Raw genomic sequence first — 25,543 nt, forward strand, 5'->3', positions numbered from 1 at the left:
ACGGCTCTTAACTTATCAAGTTCATCTGCAAGCACAATTCCTGCCAGGAAAGAAAAATACTCTGGCAGACTATCTCAGCAGAAATATCATGGACCCTCACGAATGGAAATTGAATCCACAAATCTTCAGCATGGTAACGCAAGAATGGGGGTGCCCAGACATAGATCTTTTTGCCTCCCCACTGAATTGCCAACTACAAAAATTCTGCACAAGGACTTACCACACACAAGCATGGAAAGTGGATGCTCTTTCGTTCAGCTGGAAAAGCCTAAAAGTTTATGCCTTCCCACCACTGCCTCTCCTTTCAAAGGTACTCCGAAAGGCCAGACAAGAAAAACCACAGATGATCCTGATTGCTCCAGACTGGCCACGCCAGCACTGGTACCCAAGCTTAAAGAACCTAGCTCAAGGCCCACCATGGATTTTGCCTCAAATTTCACACCACCTGACTCAACAAAACAATCAGATCCTGCACGGTCAGCTCAAAACCCTAAACCTGGGTGCATGGCAGATTCATTAGTCAAACAGGCAACACCTCTCACTAAAGCTGTTATGGATGTCATTTTGGAGGCCAGGAGGCCTAGCACCAGGAAATCTTACTCAGAAAAATGGAAGAGATTCTGTGCCTGGAACCAAGCTCAAAGCCTTGACCCTCTTGTCCCAAACATTCCTCAAATTTTACAATACTTAACTGAGATGCTGGAAAAAGGCCTATCTTTCTCGTCAACTAAGATCCACGCCTCTGCCATTTCAGCTCATTACAACACGGATCCTCCTTTATTCTCTCATCCCTTGCTAAAGCAGTACCTCAGAGGGGCTAAAAACATAAGACCGTCCCGGAAAGCACCAACATTAATGTGGGACCTCAATTTTGTTTTGGAAAAACTGACCCTGCCACCTTTTGAGCCAGCCAATACAGCCAATCTAAATTTTTTATCATAGAAAACAGCTCTTCTCCTGGCAGTAACTTCAGCACGAAGAGTCTCAGAGCTGCAGGCATTAATGGCAGTGGAGCCTTTTATAATATTTCATCAGGACAGGGTTTCTTTAAGGACAAACACTACATTCATGCCAAAGGTGATATCTAGTGTGGCTCTTAACCAAACCGTCCATTTGCCAACTTTTTATCCAAACCCCCAGAATAAAGGGGAGAAACTTCTGCACTCTTTGGACATACAGGCAGCTACGCTTCTGCTTGAACAAAACAAAAGCTTTCAGGAAAACTGAGCAACTATTTGTAGCATATGCGGCAGGATCACAGGGCAAGGCCATCTCAAAGCAGACTATTTCCAAATGGATAGGACACTATTCGTTACGGCTACACACAGCATGGAAAATCAGTTCCTAATAACATTACGCCACATTCTACCAGAGCAACAGCCACCTCAACGGCCTTTCTCAGAGGAGTACCAACCAAGGAAATTTTGGAGGCTGCAACTTGAGTTCAGTGCACACCTTTACCAAGCATTACCACTTGCCTCTTTACTCTAAATCCAGAGCGGGATTTGCCACTGCAGTTCTGCAGGGCCTCATAGCCAAGCCTAACTCTTTATAGACCAGCCACCCAACCTTAGCTTTGGAATTCTACCCAAGTGTAATGACTGCAGCAGTGTAACACGATGGACAAAGTACAGTTTTGTACCTACCATAAATGTAGATGTTCGAGTGTTCACACTGCTGCAGTCCAGGCTACCCTCCCTCCATCCCCTCAGTCCTAGTTGCACTTATCTATACATTTCTATCCTATGCAACCTTTGTGGTGTATTTGCTTGTAACTGAAGGTATTGTGTTTATTTTTTATATATGTTTTATTAGCAATATGTATTGCCTACCTACTTGGGGCACCTGACATCTGGGGCAAAAAAAACTGAAGAAAATGGCGTCGGATGCATCTTATATACCCCTGGCGCGCTGCCGTCAGGGAAGAAGCGACAGCAACTGACGCCGGACCAAGACTTTGGAACTCTGGCAGACTGCGGGACCGCCTGATGGCAGGATAACCCAAGTGTAATGACTGCAGCAGTGTGAACACTTGAACATCTACATTTAGGGTAGGTACAAAACTGTACTTTCTCTGAGAAACAAGGACCCATTTCTAGCAGATCCTCCCCTGGTCCTGAACTACAACTGCGGACTCAAGGAGGGACTAGCTTACTCTTCTGTCTAAGTCCAACTCAGTCATTTCTGCATGCTTGCCTTTACAGCCACCTCCTCTCTCTAGACTGATGTAAAACTTTTCCTGAGATGGTTTTTACACATCAGACCACCAAAAAATCCCATTCCTCCTTGGGATCTCAACTTCGTTCTAGAAAAGCTTACCCTCCCCCATTATGAGCCAGCCAGCACAACATCTCTTCAATTGTGCACATGAAAAAATCCTTTTAGTGGCCATTGCCTCTGCTAGAAATGTGTCTGAATTACAGGCCCTGATGGCTTGCCCTCCTTACACCACCTTCCACAGTGACAGGGTTTCCCTACGCACTAACCCCTCCTTCATGCCCAAAGTAGTTAATGAGCTTTCCTTAAACCAGTCTATTCACCTACCCACCTTCTCCTCTTCTACTAACTCCACCGAGAGGATCCTCCATTCCCTAGATGTACATAGGCAACTGAGATTCTTTTTGGACAAAACCAAGTACTTCAGGAAATCTGAGCAACTGTTCATTTCCTTCCATCCCAGGGCCTTGGGTAAGGCAGTATCCAAACAAACTATCTCTTCTTGGATCAGAAAATCCATCCTTTTTTGCTACTCTCATCATCAAACCATTGCCTCAAGGAGTGCGAGCACATTCTACCAGAGGCATGGCTACTTCTAAGGCCTTCATGAAAGGACTAGACACAGCTTCCGTCGAGGCAGCCACCTGGTCCACAGTCCATACTTTCACCAAGCACTACAAGCTGGACCATGTCTCTAGGGCCAGGGCAGGATTTGCCAGGGCAGTCCTGCAAGGATTCCTAGAATCTTCCACCTCTGCCACCTTCCAACATTCCTCCTAGCTGTGGTACTCTCCCACAATATGAATACTGCAACATGAGAATAGAAGGACATAGAATAGTTGTGTAAAATCTTACTGGAACCATAGATGTCCTACTCTTCCATGTTGCAGTACTCCTTCCCACCCTCCATCCCCCTGATATCCTCTATCTTCTGTAGGGTTTACCCTCACTGCAGGCCACTCATTGCAGCCCTGCAAGGACATTTGCTTTTGCTTCTCCTTAGCCTTCTTATAGTCTCTTTTCTGGGCTTCAAGTTCTGAGGTCTGTGTGTGCCAACGTCACATTTATACTCCAGGGATTATGGCCCTACGTGTAACGTCCCATGGACCTACGATAGCCAGGCTTAAGCTTTTGTATAGGAGCCGATGTCAGGTCACCTGAGGGCTGGAAATCCCACAGTATGAATACTGCAACATGGAAGAGAAGGACATCTATGGTTATGGTAAAATTTTACACAACTATTCTATCTCATTTGCCGCTCATCAAGACAGACCGGGATTGTGACTCTTTCGAGCTGCTAGTGAGTTAGTGAACTTTTTTGTACGTTTTTAGCTTTCCAATTAATCTTTTTCTTTTTCTTCTTTCTAACCTTTACCCTGCTATATATAATTTAAAAAAAGAAAACTTTATTCGCAGGTAAATCTCTGAGTTTCCTCTTTGTTGGACATTTCTCCTGTCCTCTCCCTTTCCTCACTTTTTCTCGCTGTTTTGTTAGAGAGCTTAAAATGTCTGAAACTGGTTGGTTAAAAAAATGCACTTCCTGTGGGCACAAGATTCCTCAATCTGAGGTAGTGTGTTTACTGTTTATGCCCTAAACATTTGCATTCTCCTTACTCCATTTGCACAGGCTTTAACCAGCAATGCCGTAAGTGACAAGAGGAATAAATTAATACTTAGTCCTCCTGTCTTCAGCTTCTTCGCATGGCACTTCCTCAGGGGCTGAACCCTCAAGAAATCAAAAGAATCCTGAGAATACAGTAAACATTCTCTGGATAAGGCTTCACCACTGTATATGGCTGAACCACCAGAAAAGGTTCATAACACCTTGGATCCAAAGCGTTCAGATCCTACACCAGCTGTGACTGTCTCCAGTTATTACTATTCAGACCTCCCCAGAGACAGTTTGTCTGACTCTGGGATATACTGGGCTCCAGCATTCTCCAAAAAGAGCTTCCAGGCCTTCTTCCACCTCTTCGTCCATCAGGTCTTGCCACAGTCTTTTGGAAGCTGAGGTTGATAGAATGATGCAGAAATTTCTGAGGACACAAATCCAGATGGGAGTTTTGGCAGCTCTGTATCCCTTCAGATCCGTGAGCTGTTCTCCTGCATTTATTCCAGTTGCTCCTTTTCTGGTCTGACCACTTGCTTTGGCGCCCTGGTCAGAAAGCCCTGAGGGTTGTCAAGATGTCAGATTAGGCGGTGCTTATCACTTCGACTCCGACCATCTCCCTGACCCTTTCGACTCCATCCATGTCGGAGCAGAACAGGTCTTGGAACTGAAGCCTCAACGTTGGAACTGAGGTGTTGACTTTAGCTAAGTTTTCAGAGCCATCTCTTCCCCTTGGAGCTTTGGCAATCGACAGCTCTATCTCAACTCATCCATTGGAGTAGAAGATCTGTAGGCCTCTAACATGTCCATGAGGCTAATCTGACATGCTGCAGAGGGTACCTAAAGGGCTGACGGTTCAATTATTGCCATAAGGCATCATTCCTGGATGCGGCTTTGTGAGTTCGCTGAACCTTTCAAGGCGTCCTTCATCAGTGCTCCCTTTGATGGATCGTCATTGTTTGGCCCCACTGTTAGAAACAGTCTCCTTAGTGAGAAAGACGGAAAGACCTTGTCTGCCATTGGAATCCATTTTCTACCCCATAAAGGCCTTTCTCCAAGAACCAGCATGGTGATAAAAAAAAAATGTGGTTCAAAAAGTCTCAAGGTCCTTTTCAAGAACACAGGGAGATTTTTTCCCCCAGAGGCAGAGGGATAACAAGTATAATGGTAGACGCTGCCCACAAGGTATAGAGGGTCTGCAGAATCAAGGATCTTGTGATTCTTTCTTGGATAGATCCTTTCCGCGCTCCTGAGAGTTTGCTTAACTGTCTCTCTGGGACAGTTGGCGGAGTGCTTTTCCTTGCACCTAACTGCCTGTTTAGCCATCACAAACTATCTTTGGATGCAAAAGATCATATCCAGAATATATTCCATTCCATTTTTTCAAATACCAAAACCAGTCAGTAAAAACGAAAAGAAAAATATATCTGCTGGAGTTTCCACTGTGTGATTCCTTAAACCTCTTGTATTAGAGGCACATGGGATATATGCAAATGACCCTTTATGGGCATCAGGTGTTTCAGCTATGTGGCGGTTCTGAAAGTCTGTGACTTTTTTCTTTTTAAGTCTATGGACAAATTCAGGCAAATAAAGCCAAACCCTGATGTTCCACCCAATTAGAGGGAGAAAGCAGCATTACAAGTAACAAAGCTGCTAGGAAAAAGTCATCCAGGAGATCCAACCAGACCAGATTGGGTCCAGAATCTACTCAAGGTTCTTTTTAGTGCCAAATAAGACGGGACCTGAGGCCAATTTTGGACTTAACATTGCTAAAACAAATCGGAAGACAATTCAAAGTTGCAGATGGTCACGGTTCATTCCACTCTCCCATTGTTACAAAATGATGACTGGATTGCTCGTTCGACCTTCAGAGTGTGTACAGTCATATCAAAATGAACAGGAGCTCCAGGTTTTTTCTGCTTCTGGCTAGAGGCCAGTCATTATCAATTCTGAGTACTTTCCTTTGGTCTCACCAAATGCATGGTAGTGGTAGCACCTCACTTGAGACTGCATGGATTCAGCGTTTTTCCTTACCTAGATGGCTGGCTCCTGACCACATCAACCAGACATCATCTACTTTAAGGCAGGGACTATCTACTACATCTATCCCCTTCCTTGGGCTTCACGATCAACATGCAGAAATCACAGCTGTATCTCATACAGTTGATACTTTTTATAGGAGCATGCCTGGACACAGCCGACTGTCTTTTACCTGCCTCCGGACAGGATATCCGCCTTAAGATTGCACATCAGACAAGTTCAGGACATTCCAAATCCCCAGCAAGTCTAGTACTCAAGGCATTAGGTTCAATGACTGCCACAATTACCTTGATTCCAACAGCACACTTGCATTTGAGAATCCTTCAGGGACCCTGAAGGTTAAATAGTCTTTACACTTCTGTCCACTCAATCATCCAATCAAATTGTCCGTAGTGTGCAAGGACTTGCTTCGACTTCTTCCGAGAGGAGCCACCATAGAATAAGGACCACCATTTGTCCTCCTCCCACCAACGCCATGTTGACCATGGGCGCCTCCCAGCTGGGGGGCATTCCCTAGATCGGATGGTCCAAGGCACGAGGTCGACCCTAGAGTCCAGTTTGCATGTCAGTGCCCTAGAGATGAGAGCAGTGCTTCTAGCATTGCAAGCACTTCAGAGCTCCCTCCCCTTTAGGGACTATTGCTATACAGATGGACAACATGCCCATTGTATGGTACATCAGCAAACAGGGAGGAACCAGATCTTACCATCTATGTCTAGCAGTAATGAGGGTTTGGCAATGGGCCATCTCTACCAACCACTACCTAGTTGCAACACGCATTCCAGAGAAGTCCAACATTCTGCCGGAGAGGATTACTCCTAATGCCTCACAAGTAGTCTCTAAACTATTCAGTGGCAAAAGTTATCTTCCAAAAATTGGGTCAACCCTGCTGAAACCTTTTTGCTTCGCCCTTCAACAAATGCAGCATGTTCGTTGCCCTGATCCATCTTCAGGGACGGTCACCGAGAGATGCTATAGTCTAATTTTGTCCCTCTGGTCGTCTTTATGCTTACCATCCCCTACCCCTCTTACCCAAGCTTCTTCAGAAACCAGAGAGGTTGAAGAGCAAGGTGATCCTCATTGCCCCCTTTTGGCCTCGACAAGTCTAGTTGCCTTTCCTGTTGTCTCACTTAATATAACCTCTGTGAATGCTGGAACTGTATCCAGATCTCCTGTCCCCACCCAACAGTCCAGATTCACTCATATTATCCAGGATTAAAACTAACTGCATGGTTTCTCCAGTTCCATTGATGGCTAGAAACACCAGGCTTTCTTCACTTGTTCAGAGGATCTTAATATCCTCACATAAAGATTTGACCAGAAAAATGTGTTAAAGTAAATGGCAGAAGTTTGCGATACGGGCTCACCAAAAACATTTGGACCCTTTTACAGCTCCTATTCCTGCAGTTCTAGACTTTCTTGCTTCTATTTTTCAAGACTGGGCAAGTTTTTCTTCTGTTAAGATGCAACTGCCAGCCATCTTGAATGATCACACTGGGGGAGAATTCCTCTTCTCTGGCATCATCTAAATTTTGTAAGACCTTCCTCAGGGGTACCTTTTAACTTAGACCTCCTATAAAGGACCCCACTCTTCCTTGGGATTTAACCATGATGTTACAAGCTCTTGTTCAGCCTCCCTTTGAACCTTCAGCCAAGGTAGACTTAAAAGTATCTTTCATAGAAACTGCCTTTTTGGAAGCCATCACTTCAGCTAGAGGGGTATCTGAATTGCAAGTACTGTCATCCAAACCCCCATATTCGATTTTTCATAGATAGTGACCTTGCATACCGATCTTTCTTTTTTGCCCAAAGTTGCCTCTGAAAAACAGTATCAATCAGGTCATCAGCCTACCATTTTTCTTCTCCAATTTTCAAAATAAAAGTGAATATACTCTTCATCCTCTAGATGTTTATAAACAACTTTTTACCAAGATAGAACAAAACATTTTCAAAAAACAGTCCAGCTGTTTTCCTTCTCAAATGTTAGAATGGGAAGGCAAGTACCAAGAGTCGCTTTGGCTAAATGGATTACAGATTGCATATCTCCTGAATATTCTTCCAAAGGTATGCCATTACCTCAGCATGTCATGCCTCACTGTACTAGATTTCTAAAGCCTTCTGATACAGATTGAGGACATTTGTGCTGCTGCTACTTGGTCAAACTCCCATACCTTTGTTGCACATTACAAACTGGGTATTTTCTCTAGAAATAAAGCTGCTTTTGGTTCTGCAGTGTTACAGAATATTCTTCCATGAGGGCCACTCAAAGCTGGGGACTCTGTCCAACAGGTTGAGGGACGAAAAAGAATGACATTATCAGTTAAAGAAGTTATGTACTCACCATAATGTCCCATCTAGTTTGTCCATTTTCATTATTTCTCAACCTTCCGTCCCTCCTTCCCCCTATCCATAACTGTGAAAGACCTGACTGATTTGTCTGTAGGAATTCAGTTCTTGTTTGAGCTCCTGAACTTTTTCTTTCACAGTCATGTTTCGGATCTGTGCATAGAGATAGATACACAGTACTATGTTAGCAGCAAACTCGATCTGAGGTAGTCTGGGGGAATGAAGTATTATGGGTAAGGGAGGAGCTCAAGAATCTGATCCTAGGGCTATAGAAAGCAGAGTCGGATGCGAGGATCGGATCTGAACCCACGGTGAGTAAAATTGAAAATGGACAACACAAATGGAACGTTATGGTGAGTACATAACTTTTTTTCTGTCCTCCAAAGGAATCTCACCTGCTCAGAGAAAAATTGAGGGGAAGGGATCCGGTATTTCTTTTCTCACTGGATTTGCTGTATCTCTCTACGACGTCATAATATTATGACAGTGTCTGTTGTGCCCCTCTATATGGTAAATGCTGTTGAGCTTGTTCCTAAGAAGTACATATTTTGTTGCAGTATATAATGAGATGTCCTTCAAGGATGCATCTGCAGTCCTAACATATGGGTTGTCCTGCCTCAGGCAGCCCTTCGGTCGGCCGGATTCCAAAGTCTGGGTCTGGCCTCGGCTGATGTCGCACTTCACCCGACGTCATAGCTGCTGTCAATTGGGTATAAAGGCATCAGCCGACGCCGTTTTCCTCAGTCTTTCTTGCCGCGCGGTGCCCGAAGCAGAAGCTGTTCGCAAGTGCCGGCCGGTCAGTTCCAGAGATTTCTACTACCGAAGACTTCTTAAAAGCTAAGTACCCCGTTGGGGACTCTTTCTTGCCTCAGCCGATGTCAGAAAAAGTAAATAATTGTTTAACTTGTGGGAAACAAATACCTCATAAGGATTTCCACTCTTACTGCCTTCCTTGCTTAGGCCCAGACCACGACGTAGCAGCTTGTCTAGCCTGTGCTTCCTTCAACCGACGGACACTTAGACGTCGGTCGGAGTTTGCGGAGGAGTTTTTTGGTCCCGCTTTTGCTTACAAAATGCCGTCGGAGACTCCGACTTCACAATTAGCTAAAAAGCGTAAGGAAAAGGACCGACACTCGCGGTCCGCGGTTTCAGCCGAAACCACGGTTAAGCCAGCCGCGAGTGTCTCGGTTTCGGCCGAAACAGAGTCCTCGGTTCTTCCTTCGGCCGAAAACATACCTCCGACAGCCGAGGCCTCGCACAGCATGGCTGAATCTGCTACTGAAATTTCTCCTGCTGTAGCAGGCCCCCAGGATTTATCAGATACTATTCCTTTGGACATATCTACTCCTGCACGTGGAGCTGCTAGGCCCCCTGCATCCATGTCTATCAAGGCTTTTTCTAGGGCTAAAGCAACTAAATCTTCTAAGGCCTTGCTTGCTAAAACCTCCTCACACAGGCCTAGCTCTAGTTCCCAAATGCTCAGCCTGGCAGAGGATCTCATTTCTTTGATCAGGGGATCCCATCCTCACCCTGACAGGGCCTCTCATCCCCCTCCAGAGAAGAGGCCTAGAGCAGAGCCCCCTGAGCCAGTTTCTACAGATTATTCCTCTGATGATTCAGAAAACTCAAATCCTCCAGAAGGCCCTTATTCTCCATATGAGGACTCTGACGCAGAAGACTCCATTCCTTCTGCCTCCCCTCCTGAGGAATTTTCTTTTGGGGAAACCTTGCATGCTATGAGAGAGCAATTTCAATGGCAGGGCCAGGATTTTTCAGATTCTAGGAAGAGGCTAAGGACCTTTTTACATTTGCCACAGCATAGGCCTTTAGCCATTCCTCCAGTACTAACAGTTGTGGATGATGCATTTAATGATGCTTGTACTGCCCCTGACTCTCTTTCCCCGGCCCTGCTAAGCCCGACAGATACTACAGGGTCCCGGACACACATTATCACTTGTATAAGGCTCCTATTGCAGATCCTGAAACTATTTCACAGGGCCCCAAAGCTGTAGCAACTGCCTCTGCCAAAAACCCCCTACCCTCTGAAAGAGAATCTAGAGCATTGGAGAGATGGGGTAAAAAAGTTTATACTTCTGCTACTCTTTGTGCTAGGGCCTTAAACTGTCAATTCCACATGATTCAGCATCAGGAATTTTTGTTAGATCAGCTAAATAAAAAAACTATCCTCTCCTGAACCTATAGACCGTAAGTCCATTCAGGATTTGGTACATAACACTCAGCAGGTCAGTAATCATTCCTTAAAATGCGGCTATGATGCACTGGAAGCTTCCTTTAGATCAGCTATGACTGGTACAGTGATCAGAAGGCATGCATGGTTAAAAGAGCAATCCTTACCAGACCATGTAAAGTCAAAGCTCCTAGATGCTCCCATGGAGAAACACAGTTTGTTTGGCTCCCCTGCACAGCAAGTGTTAAAGAAGGTGGAAGAAAAAGCAAAATCTGTCCCAAACAGTCAAGGATTTCTTACAGGTACAGCCTCCGAGGTTTAGTAGAAATTGGCCTTCGAAGAATTGGTCCTTTCCAGACACCACCAGAGCACAGAGGCGCAGAAATAGGCGCCCAAGAGGCAGAGGTCAATCCAGAGGTGCCTACAGGGGACGTCAGTGGCAGCCTAACAACCAGAGAAGTACTGCCACAGACCCAGCTACTACCACTACCACAGGACAGTCAAAGTGACTTGGCTCTACCGCCTACCAGGGAACAACTGGAAGCACCCTTAGGCGGAAAACTAGCCTTATTTTCAGTAAACTGGCATTACATTACAGGAGACAAATGGATTTTACAGACAGTAGACAAAGGTTACAGGTTTCACTTCCATACTCTACCAAGGAAGAGAGGAATGCCAAACCTGCCACCAAACCAAAAAACAAACGCTCTAGAGCAAATCAACCACTTACTAAGGATGAGAGCTATAGAAAAGGTACCGTCTATGGAACAAGGACAAGGATTTTATTCCAGACTTTTCCTGGTGCCAAGAAAAGAAAACCAATGGAGACCTATTCTCGACCTGTCCGCTCTGAACACATATCTCATTGTTCCAAAATTCAAAATGCTGACCCTACAGCAACTTCTTCCCATGCTGGGCAAGGAGTCTTGGCTGGTGACTCTAGATCTCAAGGAGGCATACCTGCACGTCCCTATACGACCAGATTGCAGAAGATACCTCAGATTTCTTGCAGGATCAGAGCATTATCAATTCTCAGCATTGCCCTTTGGCTTATCTACTGCGCCCAGAGTATTCACGAAATGCCTGGCATCAGTAATTGCTCATTGCAGGCTTCAGGGAATTCAAATTTATCCATACCTGGACGACTGCCTGATACAAGCGGACAACAAGGTCAAATTAACAAAAGATTTGGAAAAGGTTATACACCTATTGCAAGCCCTGGGATACACAGTCAACATAAAAAAGTCAAGGCTGGTACCATCCCAAAGGATAACATTCTTGGGTGCAGAACTGGACACACCAAATCAAATGGCATTCCTCACCACAGAAAAACAAAAGCAACTACCACTCTATTTCATGGCATTAACAACGCAGAACCAGCTTACAGCAAGGAAAGTCCTGCAAGCCCTGGGTTACATGGCATCCTGCATAATATTGATTCCACGTGCCAGACTACATATGAGGAAGTTGCAATGGTACCTAAGGAATTTATGGTCTCAGCACAAGCACAGCCTAGAAACCCAAATTCCAATAATTCCATGCCTGAAGCAAGAATTCCTGTGGTGGGCTCAGGCCTGTCAGTTGAACAAAGGACTGCCTTTCCACAGCCCTCACCCAAGCCAGACTATCACCACGGACGCCTCAGACCTTGGTTGGGGGGCACACATGGTAGACAAGTGTATACAAGGCCTATGGACACAAGACCAGCTGAACCTACACATAAATCAAAAAGAGATGCTGGCAGTGAAACAGGCAATTCAGACCGTTTCTTCAACAAGGTCATTTGCTGATAAGGACAGACAACACCACAGTTATGTGGTATATCAACAAGCAGGGAGGCACACATTCATATCCTCTATGCCGGATGGCAATGGACCTGTGGAATGTGGCCCTGAACCTCAACATTCAGCTCCAGGCCATATTTGTGCCAGGAAAAGAAAATATACTAGCAGACACCTTAAGCAGAACTACCACGGATGCCCACGAATGGATGCTGCATCCGGACATCTTCAAATCCATTACAAAAAAATGGGGGCTACCAGAAATAGACCTGTTCGCATCCCCACACAACCACCAATTGAGAAAATTCTGCACAAGGACATACCACCCACTTGCTTGGAAGGTGGACTCCCTATCCTTCAGTTGGGAAAACCTTACAGCATATGCATTCCCACCTCTTCCTTTGATGCACAAAGTGCTACTGAAGATCAAAGAAGATCACCCAAAATTCATCCTGATAGCTCCAGACTGGCTGAGGCAGCATTGGTACCCGCTTCTGAGGAGTATGTCTCGGGCACACGCATGGCCTCTACCTCTAGTTCCTTTACTGCTAACACAGAACAACTTCAAGATCCTGCATCCAGACTTGAAAACACTGCAACTAGCTGCTTGGAATCTTACATAAAACAAAATAACCCAGATTTATCTCAGAGGGTTAAAGACATTATCCTGGAGGCTCGCAGACCCTCCACAAGAAAAACTTATTCAGCAAAATGGAAAAGATACCTCATTTGGAGTGCAGCAAAAGGAGAAAATGTATCATTGGCGAACATAGCTTACATCCTGGAATATTTAGCAAAACTTTTCCACAATGGCCTGTCTTACTCCTCCATTAAGATTCATGTATCAGCAATTTCAGCAGAATACAACATGGATCCTCCAGTCTTCTCTCATCCTCTACTCAGGCAGTTTCTAAGAGGTATTAAAAATGTAAAGCCTCCAAGGAAGCCACCTTTGCCTACATGGGACCTGAACTTTGTGCTAGAAAAGTTAACACTTCCCCCTTTTGAACCAGCAGCAACAGCAGAATTACAGTTCTTATCTTGGAAAACTGCTTTCCTGCTTGCAATCACTTCAGCAAGAAGGGTTTCTGAATTAGGCATTAATGGCAGTACAGCCCTTCCTTATCTTCCATCAGGATAGAGTGTCCTTGAGAACTAACCCTACTTTTATGCCAAAGGTGGTCTCCAGGGTATCATTGAACCAAGCAATCTACCTACCAACATTCTTCCCCAACCCACAGAACAGGGGGGAAAGACTACTGCATACCTTGGATGTGCACAGGCAATTACGCTACTACCTGGACAGAACCAAGAACAATAGAAAAACTGACCAGCTTCTGGTAGCATATGCAACAGGAATGGAAGGAAAAGCAATTTCAAAACAGACAATCTCAAAATGGATAGGAAATTGCATTAGATTTTGTTACTCTTTTCATGGAAAGACAACTCCAGAGAACATCAGACCTCACTCTACAGCTTTCTTACAAGGAGTGGCTACCAAAGACATTTTAGAGGCTGCTACTTGGAGCTCCGTGCATACATTTGCCAAGCATTATAATCTACCTTTATACTCCAGATCCCGAGCAGGTTTTGCCACTGCTGTTTTGCAAGGGATCTTAACTACACCATAATCTTCTTAGTGCCTCCTCCCTCAGTTTGGCTATGGTATTCTACCCATATGTTAGGACTGCAGATGCATCCTTGAAGGACATAGTACAGTTTTGTACCTACCATAAATGTAGATGTCAGAGAGGTATGCATCTGCAGTCAGGATTACCCACCCTCCTTCCCCTCTGTGGTACTCCTAGGGTATTTGCCCATCTTGTAGCTGGCTGGGGGAATCTATTATGGTGTATTTGTTTGTATATACATGTTTATTTTTGTTTGCTCTCTACTGTTTGGAATCATTTGCATTTATCCAAATTTAGCCTTCCTAGAGGGCACCTGGCATCTGGGGCAAGAAACACTGAGGAAAATGGCGTCGGCTGATGCCTTTATACCCAATTGACAGCAGCTATGACGTCGGGTGAAGTGCGACATCAGCCAAGGCCAGACCCAGACTTTGGAATCCGGCCGACCGAAGGGCTGCCTGAGGCAGGACAACCCATATGTTAGGACTGCAGATGCATACCTCTCGGACATTTACATTTATGGTAGGTACAAAACTGTACTTTTCATTGATTTCATTTCAGGAGATCTGTTCCTTCCAGTGCTTGAATTTGTCTTCTCCATTGATCAGCAGCTGCCATCTTTGTAACTTGCTGGTGGTCTGGGCAAACATGCGCCCATGATGCCACACACACAATGTGATATCTTGCAGTCTTGCATTGAATGCACAAGCCAGCTTTGTCCTCTGCATCTGCCAGATGTCCTTCTATTTCTATGTTGCAGTATTCTAGTTGTGGGATTTCCTGCCCTCTGGCGACTCGTACGTTGGTTCCTATACAAAAGCTTGGCTGTTGCAGTGTGTGTGTGACGTCGGACATAAGGCCATAAACCAGGGGCCTTAAATGTGACGTCTGAATGCACAATCCTCAGAATGTCAGCCACAGACAACCTTTTCATATGTGGCATCTAAAAGCTAAATAACCCGTTGAGTTTCTTTTTTTCTTTTATAGCCGATTGTTATTGCTTAGGCTTGGTTGTAGCAATTTAGCTGATGTAAGGGAAAATGCTAATGTGGGTGCCAGATACCCCATAAAGATGCCCATGATAGGTCTGTTTTTTTGCTTAGGCCGGGAGCACAACCATTCTGCCTGCTCCATTTTTTTAGTCATTTGTGCCGAAGACCCTACGCAGCCATCTGGCTGCTTTAAACCTCTACGTAGAAAACCAGCACCTTAAGTGGTTAGTGCTAAGAATGGATCCCTCATCCGAACCTCCGCATAAGAAGGCCGAGATTCCTAGGCCTTCCTCGCCTGCCACTTTACCGGGCGCCCCGCCAACTGCCGATCTAGGAGTTGAGCGCCTGGCGGATCCGTCTACTTCAACGTCATCCTTTAGGGAAACCGTTGCTCAGCTGACAACCGGCATGTCCTCTGAGCTTATCCAGACACCGACTACCATCTGTGTCGAGGGGAACCAAATTTTGTGGTACTCCGACCGGGCTCCAGACTTCGGAAATGGTTGCCTCAAAACCTGACTCCAGGCCGGTTCCAATTTCCACCCCGGCCAAAAAGAAAACCAAACATACCTCCTCCTCCTCTGTAGAAGGCCTACCAGATTGGCAGTCCTTCACTTCCTGTCTCATGCAGGCCTTTATGCCCCTTAGGCTTTCAGCCTCATCCTCCACTACTCTGCCTTTTCTCAGCCCTAGGCTTGCCTCAGTCTCTTCCTTCCTACCCATGACCTCTCCGGTTAGAGAGGAAGAGCATGATTCTTCCTTTTCTTCTTCAGAGGACTTTATTTCATATACCTTCCAGATTGCATCTCCCCAGGAGTGTTATTCTCCTGATGAGGAATCTGTTGAAGGAGATTCTCCCCTTGAGGATATTACCTTTGGTGAGACCATCACCAAGATGAAAGATTTCAAATGGGATACTTCACAAATGATTGACACCCAAAAGAGAGAGGTACTTTGAGCTGCTTCATGTAGAGTCACTCTCCCCTTCTGCTGTTCCTCCAGTTCTGCCTGCTTATTTGGATGCCTTTAATTCAGCTTTTAAGGCCCCAGACTTGCAGCCACTTACTCCCAAGTGCCCTGACCACTTCAAGGTGCCGGAGGAGCAAAAATTCTTAGTTAAACTACCCTTGGCAGACCCAGCTGTGATTTCCACTGCCCCTGATAAGCAATCCACACTGCTTCCTTCTCCCCCTCTCCTACCCATGGATAAAGATAGCAAATCTATGGCAGGATTGTCAAAGTGGTATACGCATCCTTCACATTGGCTTTCATAGCCATTAATTATCAGAAAAACATAACTAAGTATGCTCTGGACTTGGTGTCTCAAGCCTCCTCCATGCTGGCTTGTATTCCTCTAACATATCCTCCAAACTGTCTTTGGCTCAGCAAGTAGCCTGGCACTCCATTAGATGCAGTTACGATGCTGCAGAAGCATCTGCCCGCTCTGCCGCATCTGCTTCTGTCCTCTGGAGATGCTCCTGGCTGAGACTTCAGAATCTCCCAGAAGACTCCAAGTCCAAGATCTTGGATGCCCCCCTGGATCACAATTTCCTTTTTGGGAAACTATCTGCAGATCTCTCCAAGAATCTGCAAGAAAGAAGTAAAGAATTGCAGGACATTAAACACCTGCTGGTGTCCCCCATTCCCAAGTATTATAGAAACTACCCTGCTATAACCACTTTTGTAAAGCGTAACCCGCCACAGACAGGTGCTTCCTCTTCCAGATCTAGAAGAGGGGCAAGAAGACCTACCACGTCCAGACCCTACTGCACCGCCTCCTCAGCCCAGACAATCCTTTCAGGATAGAGGAGGGCCCAAAAATGCATGACTGCCTTGCCCCACCTACCACTTTCGGCATGCCTTCCCCACAGCCTCTCTTTCTGGCAAACCGTCACCACGGACCAATGGGTACTACCCATTATCCAAAAAGGATATTTCCTATCCTGGAAAGAAAAGCCACCCAGGAAAGGTATTCCATTTCCCCCCAAAAAACAACTACTTTTCCTTCCACAGATTTTGTCAGACCTGCTAATGCTAGGCACTATAGAACCTGTCACCTCAATAAGGAAGGAAAGGGATTCTACTCCCATATGGTCCCCAAAAAAGATGGCCCCTGGAGACCCATCTTAGACGTCTCCTTTATAAATCTTCACCTTAAGGTACCCACCTTCAAAATGCTGTCACTTCCCAGTCTGCTACCTCTTATTCCAGCCAAGGCCTTTATGGCCACCTTGGACTTAAAAGAGGCCTTCCTACACATACCCATCCAGACTTCCCACAGAAGATTCCTGTTTTTTTTCTGGGCCTTCCTCTCTTTTCCAATTTATTGCTTTGCCCTTTGGCTTATCCACTGCTTCCTGATTGCTTATAAAATGCTTAGCCCAGCCATTGCCTTCTGCAGAACTCAGGGAATCCAGATTTACCTCTATCTGGATGACATCCTAATACTGGCAGAGTCAAAAGATACACCCTCTCTAAGCGTCTGCACTTCACCATGTCCCTTCTGCAAAATCTAGGGTTTACCATCAGCCTCCCAAAGTCCTCATTGCACCCAGATCAGGACAAGACTTTTCTAGGTTGCAGAATCAGAACGGACAAAATGAGGGCCTTTCTCCTGCAGGACAAGGGTACTGTCCCAGACTTCCCACTTCAAGGAAATCCTACACTCCCAGAAGGTGATGGCAAGGCAGTTCCATAGTCTCTCCTAGGTTTATTGGCAGCAACCATCCCCATGCTACCACTGGCCAGAATGTACATGAGCAAGCTACAGTGGTACCTCAAAAACATTTGGTCCCAGCACCTGCATCACTCAGAGCAGGTAATTCCCCTTCTTCCTTGTCTAAAGACAGAAATCAACTGGTGAATCCAGCAAGTCCAACTAAACCCAGGGCTCCCACTACACCCCCCACCCCAACCCAACTAATGTATACAGATGCCTCAGGTTCAGGTTGGGGTGTGACACTGGCATCCTACAGGTTTCAGGAAAAATGGCATGCTTTTCTACAGGCCAAACACATCAATGTCAGGGAAATGACAGCAGTCTTCCTAGCTCTAAAGAACTTTACCCCCCCCCCCCCCCGATAGTGACAGACACCACTGTAATGTGGTACCTCAACAAACTGGGAGTAACAGTCTTATCAACTGTCCAGACTTACCTTGCTGATACGGGACCTAGCCTCTAGCCACAACTTTTCCCTGCAGGCAAGCTACATCCCCTTGCAGGACAGCAAGCAAGCAGATCTCCTAGGCAGGACTCCCCACAGCACGAATGGATGCTGGACAGGACCGTCTTCCTAGAAATAGTCCACTGGTGGGGGTACTCCGCAAATAGACCTGTTTGCCTCCCTTACACAGCTGTAGACCTTCTGCTCAAAGACCTACTCCTCTCTAGCATGGAGAATAGACACTTTCAACATCTCTTGGGAGGAGGAAGTTTCTTTATGCCTTCCCTCCTTCCCAATGATTCAGAAAGTCCTCCTGAAAATCAAGGACAAACCAAAAATCTTTAGTGATGCCCTACTGGCCAAGGCAGCACTGGTTCCCCCTACTTCACAATCTAGCCAAGGGCAATCACTACAAGGTGGACCTACTGACACAAGAAAAAGGAACTCTCTTCCACCCACATTTGCAGATGTTATCCCTGACACTGTGGTTGATTAACTTTTGATCCCTTTCAGACACCAGTACTCAGAGGGACGTGCTTTCAGACCTCAGGGAGGCCAGGAAGCCTACAACCAGATAACCTTACCCAGCGAAATGGGAAAGATTTACTAAGTGGTGTCTAGACAAGGGCAAGGGACCATTGCAATGCGGATACCCCCCTTGTTCTTTCTTGTTTGTCAATTGATAAAAAAAAGTGGACTTTCCTATTCTTCATTGAAAGTACACCTTTTTGCTATAGACTTTCATAAAAGGTCTGGACACTGCATCCATTATGGAAGCCACATGGTCCACTATCCACACTTTCACCAAACATTACAAACTAGACCAAATCTCCAGAGCACGTGCAGGATTCACCAGGCCAATCCTACAGGGCTTTGTAGAATCTTCATCAGCATCTGCCACCCTCTCATCCGTCTAAGCTGTGGTACTCTCCCATAACTAGAATACTGCAACATAGGAATAGGAGGACATAGAATAGTTGTGCAAAATCTTACCATTCTCTTCCATGTTGCAGTATTCCTTCCCACCCACCATTACCCCCTCTTCATTCTCCTTTATCCCCAGCTAAAACTTGGACCTATCTATGCTACTGAAGGACACCAGGGTCCCATACCTGACCCCATTGGCATTCCCCCTGCTGGCCTTCAAGGTCTGAGGATTGTCCGTGCAGATGTTACATTTAAGGCCTTACGTCTGACGTCCCACGCACGCTGCAACAGCCAAGCTGAAGCTGTTGTATAGGAGCCAACATACGAGTCACCTGAAAGCGCGAAATCCCACAATTAGAATACTGCAACATGGAAGAGAAGGACATGTATGGTTATGGTAAGGTTTTACACAACTATTCCTTCTCGTTTGTTAGTTGGCTATTTCATAATTGAGTCCTTACTTTCTTGATTTTGTCATTGAAGGTTTTACATTTTTGTAATTGAAGAATAGTGAGATGAGGCTTTGAGTGGGACCTGTGTGTGTGTGTGTGTGTGTGGGGGGGGGGGGGGGGGCTGTTTTGACACCGGGTCTATGTTTAATGAACAAATGATCATAATGTCGAGTACAACATACTCGAAACATTATGATCGTAAGTTCAAAACCACGAACCCTGAAAAGCCCAAAACAAAATCGAAAGTTTTTTTTGTCCCACACTTCCCTGCACTCCCATGCAAAACACTCCCATGCAAAACACTCCCATGCAAAACACTCCCATGCAAAACACTCCCATGCAAAACACTCCCATGCAAAACACTCCCATGCAAAACACTCCCATGCAAAACACTCCCATGCAAAACACTCCCATGCAAAACACTCCCATGCAAAACACTCCCATGCAAAACACTCCCATGCAAAACACTCCCATGCAAAACACTCCCATGCAAAACTCACCCATAAAACCAAAACCTACAAATTCCTGCACTCACATCATTCAAACACTAACGCACCTTTTAAAATAAAGTGGGAGGGCCCCCCCCCCCCCCAACTAAATATACTAACTCTGAGATCACTGGACATTGGGGAAAGGGCAATTTCCCAGTAATCGCAACAAGCAATTACCGGGAAATTGCCCTTTCCCCAATGTACAGCAATCTCGGAGTTGGTATATTAAACTAAGCAGCCTGTGATTTAGCCATTCCGAATAGTGTAGCATGTCTGTCACACGCTACATTGACTGGGATGGCCGACCAAAACATTTCAGAACTCCAAATTTTGGCATTTGGAGTGTCCAATTAAATGAATACGCAATCAAACGTTGAGTATGTTGTACTCGACATTTTGATCATTCGTTCATTTAACATAGATCCTTGACACCTGCTAGGTGGTATAGAATTTCCTGTGGGGCTTTGCTTGAAGGACTCATTAGTACCTAGGTTAATAGAGATGTATTCTTAATTGCAAAGTAATATTTAAAAAAAAATTATCTGGCCTTACTTGTTTAAAGTATCTCGTGATGTCATTGTTGAGTATTGTTATTTTTTTCTTTTCTCCACAGAGAGCTAAGCAGCGCTTATTACGACTACTCAGCTGACCGTAGTTACTTCAGTCCTGTCAGAGAGTCTTATCAAGAAGAGTACCCATTTGAGCAAAGGTCACGAAGCAGAGACTTGTACTCTGAAGCAAACTCATATTCAAGTGACTATCGGGGCTCTCGCTATAATGATTCTCATTATGGAATGAGTGCTTATGCAGGTGTGAGGGAGTACAGTGACATGCACAGAGGGCTGAAGAGGAAGCGTGACTGGGCTGAATCAGTCTATGACAGACCTTATTTTTGAAAAAGATAGTTGAATTCCAGTCCTGCCCACTCCAGACTGAGACCAGAGATCCACTGAATGACATGCATGTTCAGAGAGAAACTCGGTGTAAACTTCTGCTGCAGAGTTCTGAAGTAACTCATACTGGTTTGCTATTCTGCAGTTGCAGCATACAAAGATCACTTTAAAATAGTGTAAAACTCATAAAACTGGGCATAATTCTATATTCAGACTGGAGTAATTATGGCACGTGGCTAACAGTTAACAGCTCCGTCCAGAAGTTTCATCCTCTTCTGAAACTGAGCAAAAGATAAACAAGAAAAAAAAAAGAAAAACAAAAAAAGGAATGCCGAACGGAAATAAAGGACCATGTCAAGTCTTTTAAAGTCTGAATATGTTTGTTGCAGAGTGATTATGACTTAAGATTGTGGTAGCAAATGTTCTACTTTTTTTGGGAAAACAAGTCTAATAAGATTCAGCTGTTTCTAGTCCCCATTTTTTGCAAGAGCAGTTTCCTTTAGGCGAGGCCAGTGGATCTAAATGAAGCAGTATGATAGATCATCTTTTGCTTTTACGAAGTTGTAGTTAAAGGACCAAAACGTGTTAAAACTATGCATGACAAAATATTTTTAGCATTAAAACAGTAAATGTACCCATGGGGCACTACTAATGTAACAAAGTTTAATGTTAACATCTCTGCCTAATTTTGTTAGGACCTGGCTTGCATCCCATGAGTTGTAATAGTTTAAGCCTTCTCAAAGCAGAAGCACATTGCAGTTTTTAAGATAAAAGCTCTGACTTAATAGTGGCAATTTTCCTTGCTGCATCCTGCAGATCCATATTTTATATTTTGCATCTTGTTTTGAAGTTCCCATGTATATTTATGGATGGACTCAGACCATCATATCATACATTGACTGCATAAGTGAGATCATTCTGCATGCTGACCTGACCTTTTTTGTTAGTCAAGTTTAGTCTTCAGTCATTTCTGTTGCTGTCAGAAGTTCCTGTATTTGAAATGCCCTTTTTGTTTAAGTTCATGGTGAGTTTAGAAAATCATCTTTTGCATCTGGTAATGGAAGGAAACATTTTACAAGACATGGAGGAGGATCCCTCTCATGATCCTAGTTGGAAGACCAGAGTTCATTTACCTAAGACTCCATTTGGCAAGCCTGTGTTTTACATGGCCTTTTGGTCCTTGCAGAGTTGGAGATTGCTCCGTATAAATGAGGAAATGTTTCCATTCTGATCTGTCAGAATGGGTAACATACCAGGGACCTGGGAGAGTCATGCTTTGTGCTTCCACTTTGTGGGTGTACTTCAGCTGTTCTATATTTTGGTCAGCTTGTGACTGGGCCTGTCCAGCCTTTTCTCTCAAAATGGGCCCTCAGGTCACCTGGTTGTGAATCTAGGTGTACTTGAATTTGAGGCTATTTTTCCTTGAGAGTCTTTGTTTTTTGTAGTTGAGGAGCAGTTTGTAGACATTGTCTGGATGTGCTGTCTAGTTGCAAGTTATCAAGCACTTTTGTTTCTTGATTGGGACTTGAATTTCAGGTGTAGGAAGTTGCCCTTTAATGATTCATGTTTAATGCCTATACCATGTCTGATGCTTGCTGCTAATAGCATGTGGTGTGTTCACTTGCCAGTCTTTGTTTGCTAAGTGCAAGCTCATGTAAGCCATCTCTTGCTTTTAGGGTGAAGGAAGGAGTTGCAGCCCTTCCCCAAGGCCCATTCTTTTGGGAGGTCTGTAAACTATTCTTAGCAGGCTATAATCCTGTACCTCATGAAGTTTTCTGTTTTGTCCTACTTGTCTTCCCCTCTTGGATACTTCCTAGGTACATGAACCAAAAGGACTCCCCTGTAATTCCCAAACCAGACACACACGCACCCCGACCCACCCATACTTTTTAAATATGCTGTTTTGGGAGCTTTTAGGCACCCTCACTCTGGCGTTGCAACTTTTAACACGACTTATGTTCAGTATCTTTCCTCTGCTGATTGACTGCAGATGCCAGATAAATGGACACAAATCATTCATTTCTCTCAACTTTGACTCCTCGACTGCTCTCCAGACTCAGTCTTCTGAGCTGTGCTCTGGTAGTTTGTTTTTTTGTTGCCCTCTATACTTATTGCTTGAGATTAGAACCTGTTGGTTTTCATTGCTAGATATAAGAAAGATGTTTTTACCATACCAATTTGTACATAAGAAAGACCTCTTCGATGTATGAGGAATAATCTGTTTTGATGGAGATGAACAGACCTTCCTGCCATACTAATGTATCCCTTTTTAGCAATGAAATGCCAGATCATTATTGTTAATTTGGAGGAAGGGTCTGGGAGACAACCACACTTTAGCAGTAGATGTATGATATTTCATGCATTGTCATGATTTGCATTCATCCCTGACTGGAGGAACTTCTGAAAAAATGCATGAAGACTTCTGATTGGTGGATGGGCTGAATCCTACCATTAGATGCATCAGGGAAGAATCCTCTCTTAGATCGATTGGTAAGAATGTGTCTACCAATTCACCTTTTCCAAAGGAAAGTGAAGATATTAAGTGGTGGATTATAAGAACTGGTTTTGGTTATTTTGAGATTAACCATAAGTATATGCAGGATGTGTTTGGCTACCTAACAGATGTCCATTTGACTTTGAGGGTACTAGTACTTACTGAGGACTGCAAGTTATGGAATTGCTATAAAGTAAATTGGTAGATAAAATGGCAATGCAAAATTTAAGATGTTTTAATATGACTTTACCTAGTTCTATTTTTTTATTTAATTATTTGGGGAGGGGGGGGGGGGTGGCGGCAATACCAGAACAGTGAAGATAACATTTGTACTTTCAAAAGGTGTTCAGCAATGGACAAAAGGAAAATGTCTAGTTCCATTTAAAAATATATTGTGTTTAACAGATCTGCAACATTTTAATACAAATACCGCATTTAAGTCTTGCATAGTATGTGTTGAAGATTGTATGATTGTATTGTTCCACTGAAGTTTAACTGCATTGTATAACTTGGGTAATTGGTTGGGGATGGTGAGAGAGATTTTACTGTTAGCTTGTTGACCAGCATTTCAGAACATTTCTAGCATTCCAGAAAAAAAAGACAGATTAGTTTTTAGTAGCTATTGTAAAATTTAAAAGTTTTTCAGTAAAATGACCAAGAAACCTTGTTTTCAGTTTTAAGGTTATTAACTACGCTAACACAAATTGCTAAGCATAAGTAGAAAGATGAGAAAGCAGAAATGTAAAATAGGATGTGATATGTACAGCTGAAAACTTTGTATCAAATCTAAAAGAAACATTTGAATGTTTTATGTATCACAGAATTTTAATTTGTGAAGACTCAGTGCAGCATATTCTGTTGTCACGTGGCTTATTATTTTTATCTGTTTATAATGTGAACCGGAACACGTGTGTGCTTAAATCAAAACTGTATATATTTGCTAGGGGACATTAAAAATAGCTGCTTCGGGCAAGTGTTTGTCCCTTTTTGAAAGTTCGCTCAGGACATGCACTTTCAGGATCTAGCAAGTATCCCTTAAACACATTTTAAACGTGTAATTGTGACACCTTTAGATTAGTATTTTCAGTGCTGATGGAAGGTGAATTTGACTCATGATAAACCATTCAAAGCTGAGCCAGCACCTTCTGTAAGTACCAAAGCAGGTGCAAGATTAGAGATGGAAAAAAACTGGTTTGAGCCCTCTGAGAAGGAAATTAACAATTAGAACATTTAAACATTTATATACTTTTCTTTGAAAAGTTGTGCTTCTGTGGCACCTTTACCATTTATGCATACTGTGAAGAGGGAGAGATTGTGCGCCTAGTGAAGCCAAGATTTGTTGGGATGTGGTAGGATTGCATTTAACATAGCTAAACAATAAGTGGAAAAGCCATTGATATAAATTTCTTCATCAGTAATGATAGGGTATTGAGTTTGTGTTAAAAAATGTCAGCAGCAACAGCAGTGTACATTATGATCAGGAACCCAAAAATGGAAAATTAATTAGGTTTTACATATTAACTTAAAAAGAATATTCATAGCCTGCTGAAATGTTAATAGTGTAATGAACATGCTTGTACTTCAAAATGGCCACATATGCATATCAGAAGCTTCACTGTAAATGTGTTTTTTTTTTTTTTTTTTTTTTTTTTTGCTTTTTATGCCCCTTGTTTCTATAGTAATTTTGTAACAGGCAAATAAACACGTGAAACATTTTATGAAGTCGCCTCTTGTCATTTTGGTGTACAGTTATTACTTGTCCTTATTACGCTGCTTTCACAAGTAGTAAACTTATGTTTTATGTAAAAATACAAATGCAGTCAAGATAGTTTATGAAAAGTATGTCCGTGCGTCAGTTAGCCCCAAAAGATGTTAATCACAGGAGTCCCTGTTAATAGTGTGAGTCCTTGCTCATGAGAATAAGCCTAAAGTAGACATTCCGGTTTGACTTCACCCGTGGAGAAAGAGCTTTCTGATGAATAGATAAAGGGAGCAGCTTTTGTTTTTTTACTGCAATATGATCAGTTGTTCCTCCTCTCAAGAGAACAATGAAATACAGTTGTATAGGCAGCATACCATGATTGTCAGTGTGTGATCACTGTAGTAGAAGTCACTGTAGGGATCTGTGGCACAGGCTGATGTCCAACATCTGCTCTGACTTTCAGTGCCTGGTACCATTCCCCATTGACTGAGCTTGACATTACCTTACCTCGGATTATCTTCACATACCTGATATATTGATGACTTCTGCCCATACCTTCCTTATTTGTTTGCTGCCCCTGTTTGAGGCAGCCTAAGTGTCAGGTGAAATCATAGTA

General features: G+C 44.0%; 1 protein-coding gene across 1 annotated transcript in view; it reads left to right on the forward strand.

The window, feature by feature from the left end:
• LOC122797807 (msx2-interacting protein-like) overlaps window positions 1-24,943 on the forward strand; it is a 409,322-nt gene extending 384,379 nt beyond the window's left edge. The window contains exon 4 of the mRNA XM_044066328.1: window positions 20,452-24,943. Within this exon, the coding sequence (XP_043922263.1) occupies window positions 20,452-20,734 (283 nt within the window). The 3' untranslated portion in view covers window positions 20,735-24,943. The remainder of the gene's footprint in view (window positions 1-20,451) is intronic.
• Window positions 24,944-25,543: the final 600 nt, after the last annotated feature.

This window comes from Protopterus annectens, chromosome 3.part1, assembly GCF_019279795.1.
Source record: "Protopterus annectens isolate FY-2018-M chromosome 3.part1, PAN1.0, whole genome shotgun sequence".
Classification (NCBI taxonomy): Eukaryota; Metazoa; Chordata; order Ceratodontiformes; family Protopteridae; genus Protopterus; species Protopterus annectens.